We start from the raw sequence: 14,862 nt of genomic DNA, 5'->3' as shown, positions 1-14,862 counted from the left end.
AAGAAACACCACCACATTTCAGAGATGGGGTGAGAGGCCTATAAAAATAGGCATCCCAGCTTCACAGAAACATGGTTTTGCTTTCATAAATTTGACAGTATTCTGAGAGAGGAATACAGAGGATTGCCAGAGGCAGGCTGTGATTAAGTGGAACCTCATGAATGTCTTTGAAATCCTGACCCTTCCAAAAAGGTATGGGCGGTAGTTCTTGCTAGTATGGATGAAACTCCCGCATGAAAGTGACTTGGAAATCATTCTGGAGTCTCCAGAGAAGGCCTAACCACCAAGCAAGCTCCAGGTAGAGAAATAGGCCTGCTTAGGGACTAGCATTGGTTGGTTGAGTTCACCAAGCCAGCATTTTCCAATGGCCTCAGGTTTCCTGAAATATGAACTTGAGTATCCTGGCTCTTGGGCAACATTTCATGTGTGTGTGCCTATGTTCATTTTTCTGGGGAGAGAACTCATTTCCACCAGGTTTTCAAAGGGATCTGTGACCTCCTCCACCTCCCCAAATTAAGAACTATGGGAAAAAATCACAATTGTGGATTACATTTCTGGATCTTAGTGGTCTGAATCACATGGAAAGGGTATGCACCAAGCCTTGGATTGGCTACTTTCCCTACAAAAAGGTGGACCCATCCCTAAGCTATTCATAACAAGCATGTATTGAATTTATAATCATTTTAAAGAGTTTAGAAACAAAAACAAGCTCTTGCCAAAGGATGGCCACCGTTTTGCTAGAGTCAAAAGAATATCAAATCTAATTCATGGGGGCCAGCCCGGTGGCATCGTGGTTAAGTTCGCGAGCTCAGCTTCAGTTGCCCAAGGTTTCCAGGTTCAGATCCCAGGTGCGGACCTATGCACCGCTCATCAAGCCATGCTGTGGTGGCATCCCACATACAAAATAGAGGAAGATGGGCACAGGTGTTAGCTCAGGGCCAATCTTCCTCAGCAAAAAGAGGAAGACTGGCAACAGATGTTAGCTCAGGGCTGATCTTCCTCACCAAAAAAAAAAAAAAATCTAATTCATAATTGCTGGAGCCTCCCCCACCCTCACCCAACTACTTGTTCAAGACTTCCATTTTGACTTAGAGTGAGAAAAAATTACTTCTGTTTAGGTGAGGAGCCTGGAAATGGAAAGAAAAATGTTTGTAGAAGGAAATAAAACATAATGTGCCATTGGACAGGTCATGGAATTAGCATATAGACTTTTTATTAAAATTTTAACTGCTGTAGCTGTGCAATACAATGAAGGAAAATTCTTGTTTGCAGACATTTTGTTCCATAGCATTTGTAGTTTCTCTGTATGTTCTATTCTAAAGGCCTTTCAAATATATGATCTTGCCTCCACTTCCTGTGAAATCAACCTGACAGCTTTAAAAATAAAATGAGTGATAGAAAATTGCCACCATCAACAAAGTTGAAAAACTAGGCAACATGTGTGGCCAACAGAGGATTAATATCTATAGTATATAAAGAGGGGCTATAAATAAAACATCCAACAACTCAATAGAAAAAAGCTAAAGAGTATGAATAGGTAAATCATAGAAGAAGAAATGCAAATGGCCTATAATCTTACCACTAATCACAAGAAATGTAATGAAAATAACAAGAGGATACAACATTTGTCTATCTGATGGCAAAAAGAGAATGATAATACCCAGCTTTGGATGGGTGGGACAACAATTTAACAGTTTCCGTAAAAATAATAAGTACAAATAACCTATGATCCAGCAATTCCACTTCTAGAAATGTATTTTTAAGGAATATACATGTGCTCATGAATATAGGTACAAAGCTATTTAGTACAGTGTTGTTCATAAAAGCAGAAAATTAGTCTCAGTGTAAATGTCCATTAACAGGAATATCGTCAAGTAAATTATGATACACTCATACTATGAATATTATGTGCAACAGTTACACAGAATAAGATAGTTCTGTATGTACTGGCATGGAAATAGGTACATTTTCTATCAGTGGAAAAAGCAAGCCAGAACAATAGGTATAGTATAGTATACTATAGTGTGATTCCATAAGTGTAAAAATAAATGAGACTTTGTATGTGTGTGTAGTAACATACATATGAATTCATAGAAAAAGAAATCTGGCAGCTTGTGCCTCAAACTCTTAACAGTGGTTATCTCCAGAAAGAATAGGTTTGGTGGGGGAGGTTCAAAGGAGTTAAACTCTTTTCTCTATGTAATCTAGTACTATTTGAATTATTTCTATGGAATATAATTCATGCCTTACTTGAGTGAGTCAATAAGTAAATAATAATTGAAACCCATATTTTGTAAAAAAGTAGAAAATGGTTGAAGCGGACCAGGGCTCATATAGTTGAGGTGTATTTTGCTTTTTATTGAGAACCTTTAGTTCATGGTTTAGGATATCGAAGAAGATTCCTCAATTAACAAATCCTGTGGGTCCAGAGCTTCTTTGTCAAAGCTGGTTCTACTTTGGCCGATTCAGGTTGACCTTCACATGCTGGGATAGGAGACTGGGATCTGCTCTCTCCTCACCCGAAGGAGGATGAGAAAGAGAAGGAAAGAAATGGTCTCACAAGAGGGCAAAGAAAGGAAATCTTGTTCCACTGAAGTGCAGTAAGGAGGGCATTTATACCCCCAGAATACTTCCCAGTGCCAATTATATCAGTCAGCCTCTGATAGCCAATGTCAGAGAAATTAGGCTGTACCTTTCTTATCAGAAGAAATACCATACTAGTTCCAATATTCTCTTAAATCAGGCGGTTAGCCTAGTGTTATTTGTTTAAGAAGCCTTTAAGAAACCTTATTAAGAAAAGTAAATTATGACCTTTCAAATCTCTAAATTAAGGGGTGATTATTTATCAGTTTATTTGCAAAATAATTGACATAGAATCCTTTAATTAAGAGTTTCTCTGATACACTTAAGCACTTGTTTGCTGGAAGCAAAGAGATCTGAACCTAAATTGTTAGAAGTCACTCTGATCATTGAAAATCAATCAGTAATGAAGATGAATCATCTCTGAAAATGTAATCTATCATTGGGCACGTGTAATTGAATTTACTAAAAAATTGATTCATATATAGATTTTGAGGTAATATACTTTGCAGAAGCAAGACATACTGCATTTTACCAGATAACCTGAACAGGAACATTTTCACTTGATTAGGCTTTCCATAAATTACCAGGAATATTGAAAATGTTTATATCATTTCCATAAGCATGTATGGTATGTGGGGATGGTTCAGGATTTAGATATATTTTCCTTCAGCATCAGCAGGGACCAAATTATCATCTTTTAGAAAACCACTTTACTAGAAATGTTCATTCTTTTTTTTTTTTTTTTTTTTTTTTAAAGATTTTATTTATTCATTTTTTTCCCCCCAAAGCCCCAGTAGATAGTTGTATGTCATAGGTTCACATCCTTCTAGTTGCTGTACGTGGGACTCGGCCTCGCGTTGGACGGAGAAGTGGTGCCTCGGGGCGCTCCCGGGATCCGAACCCGGGCCGCCAGCATCAGAGCGCGCGCACTTAACCACTAAGCCACGGAGCCGGCCCTGAAATGTTCATTCTTATGTGGTCTAATTGGGAGATTTTTTGTCTTTTAGATGAAATTTTCTGAAACTTTGTTTCTTAACTCTTCATTAAAAAAAGAAAACCAGGGATCATGTTTCTAGAATGGGCAGAAATTCTAGAAAAGTCTATTTTCTCCTTACCAATTCCAAATTGATGGTATCCATCTTCTAATAACCTCAAATAATAGATTTTTAAATAATGTTCTTTCTTATACACAAGTAGTGCATATTTGATGTAGAAAATATAGATAAGCAAAAAGAATAACATGAAAATTGTCTATAATCCCAACTCCTCAAAACAATCACTTAATATTTTGAAATGTATCTTTTCAGTCTTTTTTAAGTGTATATAATGCTTTTCTGACAAAAATGATTTCATATAATATGTATAATTTTTTTACTTTTTATTTAACAATACAGGTATACCAAGGACATTTCTCTGTAGTGTTAAGTATCCTTCCAGGGGCTGCCAGTGGCGCAGCGGTTAAGTGCGTGTGCTCTGCTGCGGCGGCCCGGGGTTCGCAGGTTTGGATCCCGGGCACGCACCAATGCACTGCTTGTAAAGCCATGCTGTGGCGGCGTCCCATATAAAGTAGGGGAAGATGGGCACGGATATTAGCCCAGGGCCAAGCTTCTTCAGCAAAAAAGAGGAGGATTGGCATCAGATGTTAGCTCAGGACTGATCTTCCTCACCAAAAAAAAAGAAATTCTTCCACATCATTTTTAGAAGTAACATAGTACTACCAGTCCTCTGAGTTGTTTTCAATTTTTCACTATTATGAACAAGGCAGTAATGAGTATCTTTGTTGTTAAATCCTTCTTCACATCCATAAAATTGATATATCTTTGAAAGCACACAGTCACACAGTTTAAGCCCTTCTCTTAACATTGAGCTAATTAAAGATAAAGAATGATTACTGTTGGAATTATCTAGAACAAAGAAACTAAAACGCCTTTGTTTTTGTTTTCCAAATTATTGTCATACCAGTGAGGGGGAGAAAGAAAGTATCTAATGAATATATGTATAGAGAAATTTCTTTAAATTTTAAATTTTTACCTTAAAATGACCTCAGTATTCATTTCAGGTGTATTTGTGTTTAAGAAATTTTGATAACCAGCTGTTGAAATTAAAGGGATTGTGTTGAAAGACTGTGTTATTATTGTTAACTAAGATGCATTTGTTCTAATCACAAAACAGCATCTCTCTATGGCTTTCCAGTTACCTCCATTTTCTAAAAGAAAAGCATGCTCTTTGCTTGGCCAGACTGCTACTTAACATTCTTGATACTTGCATTGCTTATGGACAGCATTCTTGATTGATGGTTTTGGGGTGTGGGGGGATCATCAACTAAATAAAATAGCCCAGGTCTGGATTTAGAGCTGCCCTCCATCTTGGCCCCAGACCGCACTGAATTAAATCATAACCTTCTGGCAAGTCTGCCCTTTGGAAATGAAGAGACTCTCACATGACACACATGCATCCATATAAAAAGACACCAAACCACATGATGCAGACAATACTTAAGGAAAAATTCCAGCCGTGAATACCTGCTCTGAATCCCCGCCAGGCTAATTAGTGATCAAGGGTCGATTATCCAATTGTTCAGCATAGTTTCATTATAAAGAGAGATGAAGTTAAATTCTGCCACGAGAGCAACAGAGGAATGCCTATCTGGGAAAATTGCTGATAAAATGTTATAAAATAACCAAGAAGTGGAGGGGGCGTGGAGGATAAAAGAACAGAAGTATTTGAAGTGGGAGTAATTGCTATTTTTATGCATTTCACATACTGAAGATGGATGGGTTCTTTGTTTAAGGATTTTATCAGTTGGATTTAGACAAGATATCTCAACCTCGGTACTACTGACATTTTGGACCAGATAATTCTTTGGGGGGAGGGGAGTCCTGTGCATTGTAGGAAGTTCTGCAGCATCTCTGGCCTCTGCCCACTAGATGCCAGTAGCACCCCCATCCCAGTTATAACAACCAAAAATGCTGCAAAATTGTCCTCCATCAAGAACTACTGGATTAAGAGATCATTATCCTGAAATACTGAAAAACTGCAGACTTGGGCCAAAAAGCATAATATCGTGTGCCATTTTATTTATAGATCAGTGTGGGTGGAAGTAATGCCAGCCATCTTCAAGCTGTTAGGCTAGACTTGAAGTTCAGGATAGACCTGCACTCTCTGACACCCTGTATTCTGTGCAAAAATACATCTCTGTGTGAACACTGCACTAAATCTCACTTGTTCCAATGAACATCATTTCTCTGCCTTCTACATCATGTCTCCTATCATAGCGATGAAGTGTCCTTTCTGTTGTTGAATGCATTGATTTAAAGAATTTCCAATCTATTTTGAAAGGTATATGGAAGGTAAGTATTGAACCAAACAAACCTGACCCTGTCCCTGAATGATCTTCTAACGATGCTTTAGGAGATCTCAAGCTACGGCACTGCTCATGTGCTAATCGTTTCTACCCATCTAGCTCACTTGACAAGAATCACCCCTAAATAATTTCCACTCTTCTCTGTTCTAAGACTATGTTGACTTAACTTCCTTGCACTCACTCCCCCTTTGGCTGGTTTAGCTAACTTTATGATGTACTCTTCATCAAGTTAGTGAACTCCCTGCTTTGTAAACTTCTCTTTGGCTTCTGCTAAGCTACCATCTTTCCCTAAAGCCTCCCCCATTGAAAGTTTGCATTTAATAACGGAAGTTGCCAACGTCTTGACCTTCTTTCAGATATGACAATGGATGATGTTCGGGAATACGAGAAAAACATGCATGAACAAACCAACATAAAAGTTTGCAATCAGCATTCCTCCACTGTGGATGACATAGAGAGCCATGCCCCAACAAGTGTATGTAGAATTTTTAAAACATGTTGCCCACCCTTTAGCAAACGTACACATAAACTGATCTTTGAGATACTGTGAATGCCCAATTCTCCAGCTTCCACAAAAAGCATCATCATGCAGAGCCTGTCAGTGAAGAACCTGAGCTGGGTCTAAATTGGACAGTGTCACCTCTTGCTTCCAGATAGTCCAATTCTTTAAAGCCGCTTGACCTGGGCGTTGTTTCAGTCGTAAAACCAAGAACACGGAGAGTGGAAACATTTTGTGGTGCTAGCGAACGGCCTGTACCATAAAAGAACAGAGGGGTAAAAACAGATGTCATAGAACATCATGCCAGTAACTTTTAAAAACATAGTTAACACTCAGTTATTCAATCAAGGGAGGGCTTCCTGCTCATCTGGTATTTTAGGTTTCTTTACATTTGCTTTGAAATGCTTTCTATTTGACCCATGCTGGGATCTCGGTGGGTGCTAGCTTGAGCCCACATGTCTGTGAGCCCAAGGCCCCAGAATAATGCATATAAGATTTTTAAGAAATTCAGCATGTAGTTAAAGAAAATTGAGAGATGGCTGTTGTAAATGGATACTTTGGAATTGTGAAGACCTTTTGGCTGCACTTTGGACATTTTCAGTTAAGTTTTCAGAACATGTCTTTGGAACGTGCCTTGCAAGGCTCATGTGCTGCTCTTGGATGCATGTAACTGCCCTGAGGTTGAAATGGCCCTGACTCTTCCTCCCCATTTTGCATGTAGTGACTGGATTTGCAGAACACTGTTCGGACAAGACTTAACTGAGGTGTTCCTCTCTATGCACAGGCCAATTCCAACAGGACCTCCCCCTTCCTCTCTCCCTGTTCTACAGTTAGACGTGCTCCTTAAGGGAACTGTCCTTGAGTTTCCATAACTTTCTATTACCTATTCTTCTAGGAATGTTAGACACCAGTTTCCCCTCAGCTGCTCTCTGAAAGCTGCTCACTATAAGTATGACCAGAGGAAGCCAGAGGAAAGGGGGAGCCGCCACATGTCCAAAAGACACCCTCACAGTGCTTTTCTCATTCTAAGTTCATACAGCTTTCAGCTTAAGGCTCTTTGCTTGGTTTTCTTTCCGTTTTACTGTGATTGTTACTATTAGAAAGTCAGTTTACTATGTAGACGGTGGTACTTAGAATGGCTCTCCCCATGGGAAAGCCCATGCATTCTCTGGCTGCAACTCACAGTTGTTCCCATGACTTCAGTATAAGAGATGTCTATCTCAGAAGTTATACCAAGTGGTTATTTTGAATGCTAATGACATTTCCCTTATTTGGAATTCCATCAAATTGAGGATCATTTATTTTTCCATTGTCTTTCTTCTCTATCATAATGAAAAACAGTTGAAATCAAGAGGCTGCTGTCCATCACAAATAAAAACTGCTTGGGTGCTCAATAAATTCAAATAATCAACCTGAGTAGGGACAAATTAGATTGAAATTGTGCAAAATTAATATCCATGAACATGACAGTAGAGAAACAACAGTCTCCTTTTCAGCTGAGCAGTTTCAATGCCTTCAAGAAGGAAACTTCTGAGACTCGAAGCGAGTGTAAAATCAAAATTCTCTACTGTGGATGATTTCTGCCCCCTGCTGGATGTGTAGGGTAGGGTGCTCTTTTCAGCCACTTGTTTAAAATGTCTGATTTTTCAGAGATGATATCCATTTATTATAGCAGAAACATACCCTGATTCACTGAAATTTTTCTTTCTCAACTTTATTTTGAAATACCTCTTTTTTTAAAACTTAATCTCATTTCTTAGCTTAATAGTCTTAGTATTTTTTAAAATGTGATAAGTTTACATGTACAATTTTTCTTAAATTCTGAATTTTATATTAACACAGTTATAATTTTTTATTTCCTTTGTAAAAACTCTTCCCTTTCAGAAAATTTCAGTAATTGTTCCCAGGAAATCCTCTTAAGGATTTTGTTTTTTGAAAAATATTTCTGGTTTGCTCATATGTTATGATATAACCTAATATATATCAGACCTAATGATTAATACTATCTTATGAATATTCATTCCATGGTTTATATTTCCAAAGTGGCTGTATTGTTTCATGCTGGTTTATATCATCTAAGGAAGGTTCAACTACTAAGTTGATGGGAGAGGACAGGAAGAAAATGAGTCTCGGGGAAGATACAGCAGATGTGGAAAATCCATGGGCAGCAGATTTCATCTTTTACTCAAGGACAAGCCCTTACACCTCCACCCAGTGGTTTTTCTAATAAGCCCAGTTATCTATTTCCCCTATTACCAGCAAATAAAAATGGCAAAGGATGCCAGGGATAGCCAGACTGAGAGTAATCATCATCCTCATCATCAACATCAGCATCATCAGGTTCCTGAGTGTGAGAGAAGAGATGTCAAACTATAAACAGCAAGTCGGCCCCAGGAAAGAAGTCACCACTGTATTGTAGCACAGGGATATACTTTCAGTATATTATGTCTAAAAGGTAGTAAGTGTGTATAATACATTAAATACATGAGAGAAAGATGTACATTTAAAAGAATTTTTTTTTTTTTTTTTACTTTCTCAATAAGAACATGTCAAGTATTTGGAAAATCAACATAATCCTGTTATAGGCATATTTCACAATGCCTGTTAAATGAGGCATCACTGAATTTATTTCTTAAAAGCCAAATAATGCTTTTTTTCTTTTAAATAAAATTCTCACTCATTAAATGATCCTCTCTTTTTGTTCTCTATTCTTTTTTCTTTTATGTTTCCTTGAGAAATGGTTTTATTTTTCTGATTTGGGGATCATTAGCAGAGTTTGTTATCTTATTTGTTTTTTAAGCTGAATTAATTAAAGCACCGCATCTAAACAATCTCAGGATTGATACACAGTCAGGAAAGAAGTAACCTTAGAATCTAACAAGTGTGTTTATTGGATTAGAAGATAGCATGTTGAGAAATCCTGATGATTTGCCTGTTTATATAAGTATACTTATATTTTCGTGATCTAAAGTAGACTATAATATATATCATTTGGGGCCATTGATTGCTTTAATTACCTTCCCTTTATAGAAAAGATGGCCAGGTCTAATAATAGCTCCATATACCACACCATACCCATAACACACACACATGTGCACCCATACATATACTGCTCCAGTCTGGTTCTGTACTGTCCTGATAAGTTCTTATTCAGAATACTTAAAATACTCACTGAAGAGTGCTTTGGAAAATCTTGGATGGATATTCATAAAGGAATATTTTTTCAGGGTTTGCTTCGGTAAAAAAAAAAAATTAGGATTTAGCGTTTCCGTGATAATCTGGGTATATAATCTGAGAGGCCCCTTTATGGTAGGGTTCCTATAGTTCCTTTAAAAACAGGCATAGAGATGAACCTATTTGCATCTCTTCTAAATAACTGCTCATTTTTCTTTCTATTTTTTTTCTTTGAAGACATGACAATGGATGAAGTCCGAGAATTTGAACGAGCCACTCAGGAAGCCACCAACAAGAAAATTGGCGTTTTCCCACCTGCAATTTCTATCTCGAGCATTCCCCTGCTGCCTTCTTCCGTCCGCAGTGCCCCTTCCAGTGCTCCATCCACACCTCTCTCCACAGACGCGCCAGAATTCCTCTCAGTTCCCAGAGATCGACCCAGGAAAAAGTCTGCCCCAGAAACTCTCACGCTTCCAGACCCTGAGAAAAAAGCCACCCTGAATTTACCTGGCATGCACTCTTCAGATAAGCCATGTCGGCCCAAATCAGAGTAACTTCATATGAATATTTCATGGGATTTTATATTTTCATTTTGGGGTTATTATTTTTTTTAATCTTCTGATATAGAAAGAGACTGCTTTGTCACTCAAACATGTCTGAGTGTGCATGTGGTTAAGTAATTTCACGTATAACCTGATTCCCTAAGTATGCCACACAGCATGATATTAGATGGAAAATGTAAGACTTGCCAAGGGCAGAAGGAATCTTCTGTGGCCACATCTGGAAGCCAGAGAGGAAGCCTTGTTATTGGGCATTTGGTGAGGTTGGTATGGACTTCAAGGGTAAATAAATGAAAGCTTTGCACCACTGTGTTCCAAGGTGTGGTAAAATAGTGAAGTCAGTTTCCTCCCATCAACCCTGAAATTCTCCAAAATACTCTCAGGCATACCACATCTAACTGTTAAATTTTGAACTGGTCGTCACCAATACTTGAATACCAGGAGTTACTGAGATTCCTATTTTGGTTAGTCTGACTCAGGATTTGGGGCCTAATTAACACTTTAAATTTTTTGAAAATTTTAATTATCAACCTATAGAGGCTCCAAGTGCAATTAATGATAGCTTATTTATACCTTTCACAGAATTTGATAAAGATTCCACTTGTTTCTGTCTTTTAATAACTTTCCCCTTTGTGCCCTTGTGGCCTCGGAAATCTTAAGAATTGCATGGATGAATGTGACCACAACTGACTGATTTTGGAATGGTTTGGTTTAGGAACCAAGAGGCCCAGGTGAGGCAAACATCTTTTTTCTCTACAGGTATCGACAAACATTGACTTGTCAGCTTCCATCATCCATTAAGATTTCAGAATTTGCAATTAATTGAGTAGAATTCATTGACTATTTGCCCATTCAAAGAAGTTCAAGGGTAGAGTGAGCTAACTGGACTTGAACACTGTCAGAATGTCTGGTTCAGGAACCCGAAAAAAGAGAAATGTCTCCCATCCTCCTCCTGGGTTTACTGTTAATGATATCCAGACTTCCCTGGAATGGATTGCCCATCACCAGACCATAGAAAAGACTGTCATTCTCTTGCTCCTTACTTGAAATCCAGATATTGGGAATGTCGCAGAAGTCAAGTAAATACTGCCAAGTGCAAGGAAAGAATGAGCAGAATTGCTGACTCCTATTTGTAGAGCAAAAAGGAGGAGAGAGAAAAGATGCCCCTCTAGCTTTGTTTACTGCAAGGAGTGGTAATGCAAAATTAGAATCAAGGTTGACGGGAGGCGAGATCATTCACCAAAGTGGCAGAAAGAACTCTCCTTTGATCTAAAGAGAAAAACCTGCCACCTTCGCACCTCACTGCCTTTAAACGCAGAAGGAAGGGCAAGCAAAATCTAGCATTTCCTTTTGTCCTCCAAGAGAGGAAGAGAACAAGGTAATTGGGCGACTCCAAGGCCCCAGCTAGCCTTCCTGACCGTAACCTTCAACCTCAGGAAAGGGACCTTCCCAAAACACAGATTCCAAAGGAAACACCATAGACCAAGGAGCGTATTCTCCTTCTCTGACACAGCCTCTGCCAGTGGACCCTGCCTGCTTCTCTCTTAGTGCTCAGCACTCGGCATAGTGTCTTTCAAGTTGATAAACTCTTCCCAAGGTGCAAGCGCTGGCGCCGTGAGCCCAGCATCAAGTGTTCTAAGTCATACGTCAGACTGTCAAGATCATTTCTTTATCTATAGGTTGGCATTTAGCTTTAAAAATAAATAAATAAACCCAGAACTCAAAGGAAACCAGTTGCAAGTAGCGTAGCTCAACAGTGCATCTCTTCCCTAAGAATGATCGCTTTGTAGTAAGACATCTCGGCATGGTATGGAAGCATGATTCTTGCTTGTGGGAAAACTTAATCTTTCATCAGACCCCTTGGACTTCTCAATGGCTCCCTCTCCACACAGTACTATTTAAAGAGAATATTTGGCTTTAGAAAGCAAAATTCTTTCAGAAGACACTGACATATTTATGTATGTATTTGCTTACCATTTACAAGCTGAAATCAGGATGGGGTGGGATCGTTATTCTTGCATAGAGCAGATTTATTTTGTGCAGGTTGTTACACATCTGGCACCTAGTTTTTCCATTAATACATTGCTGTTTTCCTCTTTTGTAAAGTAGCTTCTGCTATCAAGGTCAACAATTCTGTATGCTTTGGAAAGCTAATTTCTGATTTCCTTCTGTGACTTTTCTTTCTCTTATAGCCAGTACAATACCACAGACATCATCGCAAAGCTGCCGATGATAGCGTGATTCTTATCCAACAAACATGTGCTTTTATAATATGTTCAGTTTTTCTGTCTACATGTAGTTTGTGTGCTTTAAAAAACAGGGAGGGTGTGCAAATATTCCTTCAGCTGCTTTGTATATTTAATCCAGTCGTCACAAGGCATAAATGACTTCAATATTTTATCTATCTTGATTTTCAAGTGTCATTTCACATTCTTCATACACGACTTTGTTTATTGTGGGATACAAGCCTGTGTATATAGAACATTAATAATTCCTATAAGGATGGAAATTAAATGGCTGCATGGTGGAAACTGAGAAGAAGAAAACAAAAGCAGAAACTTGAATTCATTAAGCATGTTTGGGGAAAAATAGAATCTTTAACTCAGTGCCTCTGTCTGCAATGTGGAACCCTTCAACTTTGTTCACCAAAATTGTATTATACCTGTATATATATAAATATAGTACTATAGTGAATCAGACTCCACCAGGTTTAAGTCTCTGGTAGCCAAATTAAAATAAATAATCCGTAGAATAACACATATGTTCACACCATCTTCATCTCTGATGTTAGTGGAGACCATCAAAATGACTGTAAATTTCATTACTTTGGGTGGATTTCAAATACCCTGTGCTTTTCGTTGGCTGTAGTACAGCGTTGTTGCTTTGGCTGTGCTTTCCTGAGATGAGAGAGTCTCAGTGTTTTTACTGCATAAACTTTGTCAGAAATTGGCTCTGAAGACCATTTTCCTTCTTTTGGGCTGTAATAAGACAAAGCAAGGAAAAGCATGACAACAAAGAAGGCTGTGACATTTTTCAGTTGCCACCGTTATAACAGAAACAATGTGAGTTCATTGATGAACTAATTTATAAACCCTTCTGCCATGGTGTTGTATCTGTGTGCGGGGAAATGGTTTTAACTTATTTGGAGGTATTTATTAGCCATGTTTTGGGTTGTGAAAATAAGTCTCTAAGTAGCACAGTTGTGGGTATATAATATTTTGTATATAACTTACAAAACACAAGACCCCCAACAGTAATTCTGTGGTTTTCTTTCAAGACACTGAAAAAAGCAGTGACCTAAGAGAATAGATTCTGACACTTCTCAAGAAGTCATTTTTCTGTGAAAATTTCAAGGCTAATATATTTATGTGTATTTTTAAATTCCACTTTCCTTAGATCTCTTCATGGCTCGGAGACAGCAAGGTCACTGGCTGGTTTAGACCAATAGGAATGTTACTTTTCAGAAGGGCCAGAGTATATTTACTGTCTCTACAGTGTTTACTCAGGTAACCCAACAGAGAGGAATTATCTAAATCGCTTTAGTCCTTTTCTGATCATCTAACTCAGTGGGCTAGGTGACAAGCTGCCCTCTGAGCCACAGTTCTTGAAATTTAAAAAAAAAATCTGTCCAGTGACTGCAATTGATCATAAACAGACTATTTAAAACTATTCATTCTTGCTGAAACTGAAGTGTCACACAAGAGCACGGTGTTGGCATGCGGAGGCAAAACCTAGCAGGTTCTGTGTTCTACCGACAAAACAATCTGTTTGCATTTGAAGTGTAAGTGTTTAAGCTTTTTAGGAGTTAGTGCAATAAGAGAATGTGAATATGCTGAGAACTTGTCCCATGCTGTTATTCATTGTAATTTTGTTGTTAAGTTAACAAATGCTTTAGGATAAGCCTCTCGATGTTTTTGCTTTACATTGAAAGCATGTCTGTTGAACTGCAAGTCTCTCTTCAGTTTCTCTGTGTCACCAAGAAGAGGTTCTTTGAGTTGATGTGATACCTATGCCACCTATATGTAGCTTCAGCTGTAATTTTTCGTGTTTACATTTCAGGTTGGGATCTTGGTTAGTTAAATTAGTCGATATACCACTGCCACTGCTGGAGGACCAAGTTTTGGAATGCACAGTGTTACAGACTGCAAGCAAGGCAAACAAAAGTTGCTCCTCACACATGCCAGCCTCCTGTGTCATTTTATGGCTGTTTTGTGTTTTTTCCCCAGTTATTTATTATTGTTAATAACTTACTTTTTCTTACATTCTGTTGTAAATAAAGTACAAAGCAATCTTCTTTCCAAGTGTAGCTTCCTCTCTCTCTTTCTCAGCCATTCTCAAGGTAATGTTAGCAATTGTGAACTTGTGAATTGATGGGAAAGAAGCCATCAAGGAAGAAGGAACAAGCCAATGGCCGGTACTCAGACCCAGTTCTAGGGGACTTGTGTGCAAGGAAGGCTGGCCTGCTAATAGGGATATGGTGCCTTTAGGGCCAGGGCCCTTGGTAGGAAATGCCTGGGTGCCAGCTCTAACTATCCAGCCAAAAAATACCCAAGGAATCTATAACCCAGTGGGATACACGCATAGACTCGTCCATCCATCTAACAGGTACTTGGTTCCCCCTCATCGAATGTGAGGCTCCAGTCTGAGTGGTAACCCAGAAAAATCACCCAAAGGAACCTGTA

At 38.5% G+C, this 14,862-nt stretch overlaps 1 protein-coding gene across 1 annotated transcript in view; it reads left to right on the top strand.

Moving 5' to 3' along the window:
- Positions 1-14,481, top strand: part of PITPNC1 (phosphatidylinositol transfer protein cytoplasmic 1) — a 243,697-nt gene extending 229,216 nt beyond the window's left edge. Inside the window, exon 9 of the mRNA XM_004432670.3 lies at positions 9,858-14,481. Coding sequence (XP_004432727.1) covers positions 9,858-10,174 — 317 coding nt within the window. The 3' untranslated portion in view covers positions 10,175-14,481. The remainder of the gene's footprint in view (positions 1-9,857) is intronic.
- Positions 14,482-14,862: the final 381 nt, after the last annotated feature.

Source organism: Ceratotherium simum, chromosome 16 (genome assembly GCF_057802395.1).
Source record: "Ceratotherium simum simum isolate JZ-2026a chromosome 16, ASM5780239v1, whole genome shotgun sequence".
Taxonomy (NCBI): domain Eukaryota; kingdom Metazoa; phylum Chordata; class Mammalia; order Perissodactyla; family Rhinocerotidae; genus Ceratotherium; species Ceratotherium simum.
The sequence above is the reverse complement of the archived record's forward strand: the minus strand, read 5'-3'. Positions and strand labels throughout refer to the sequence as shown.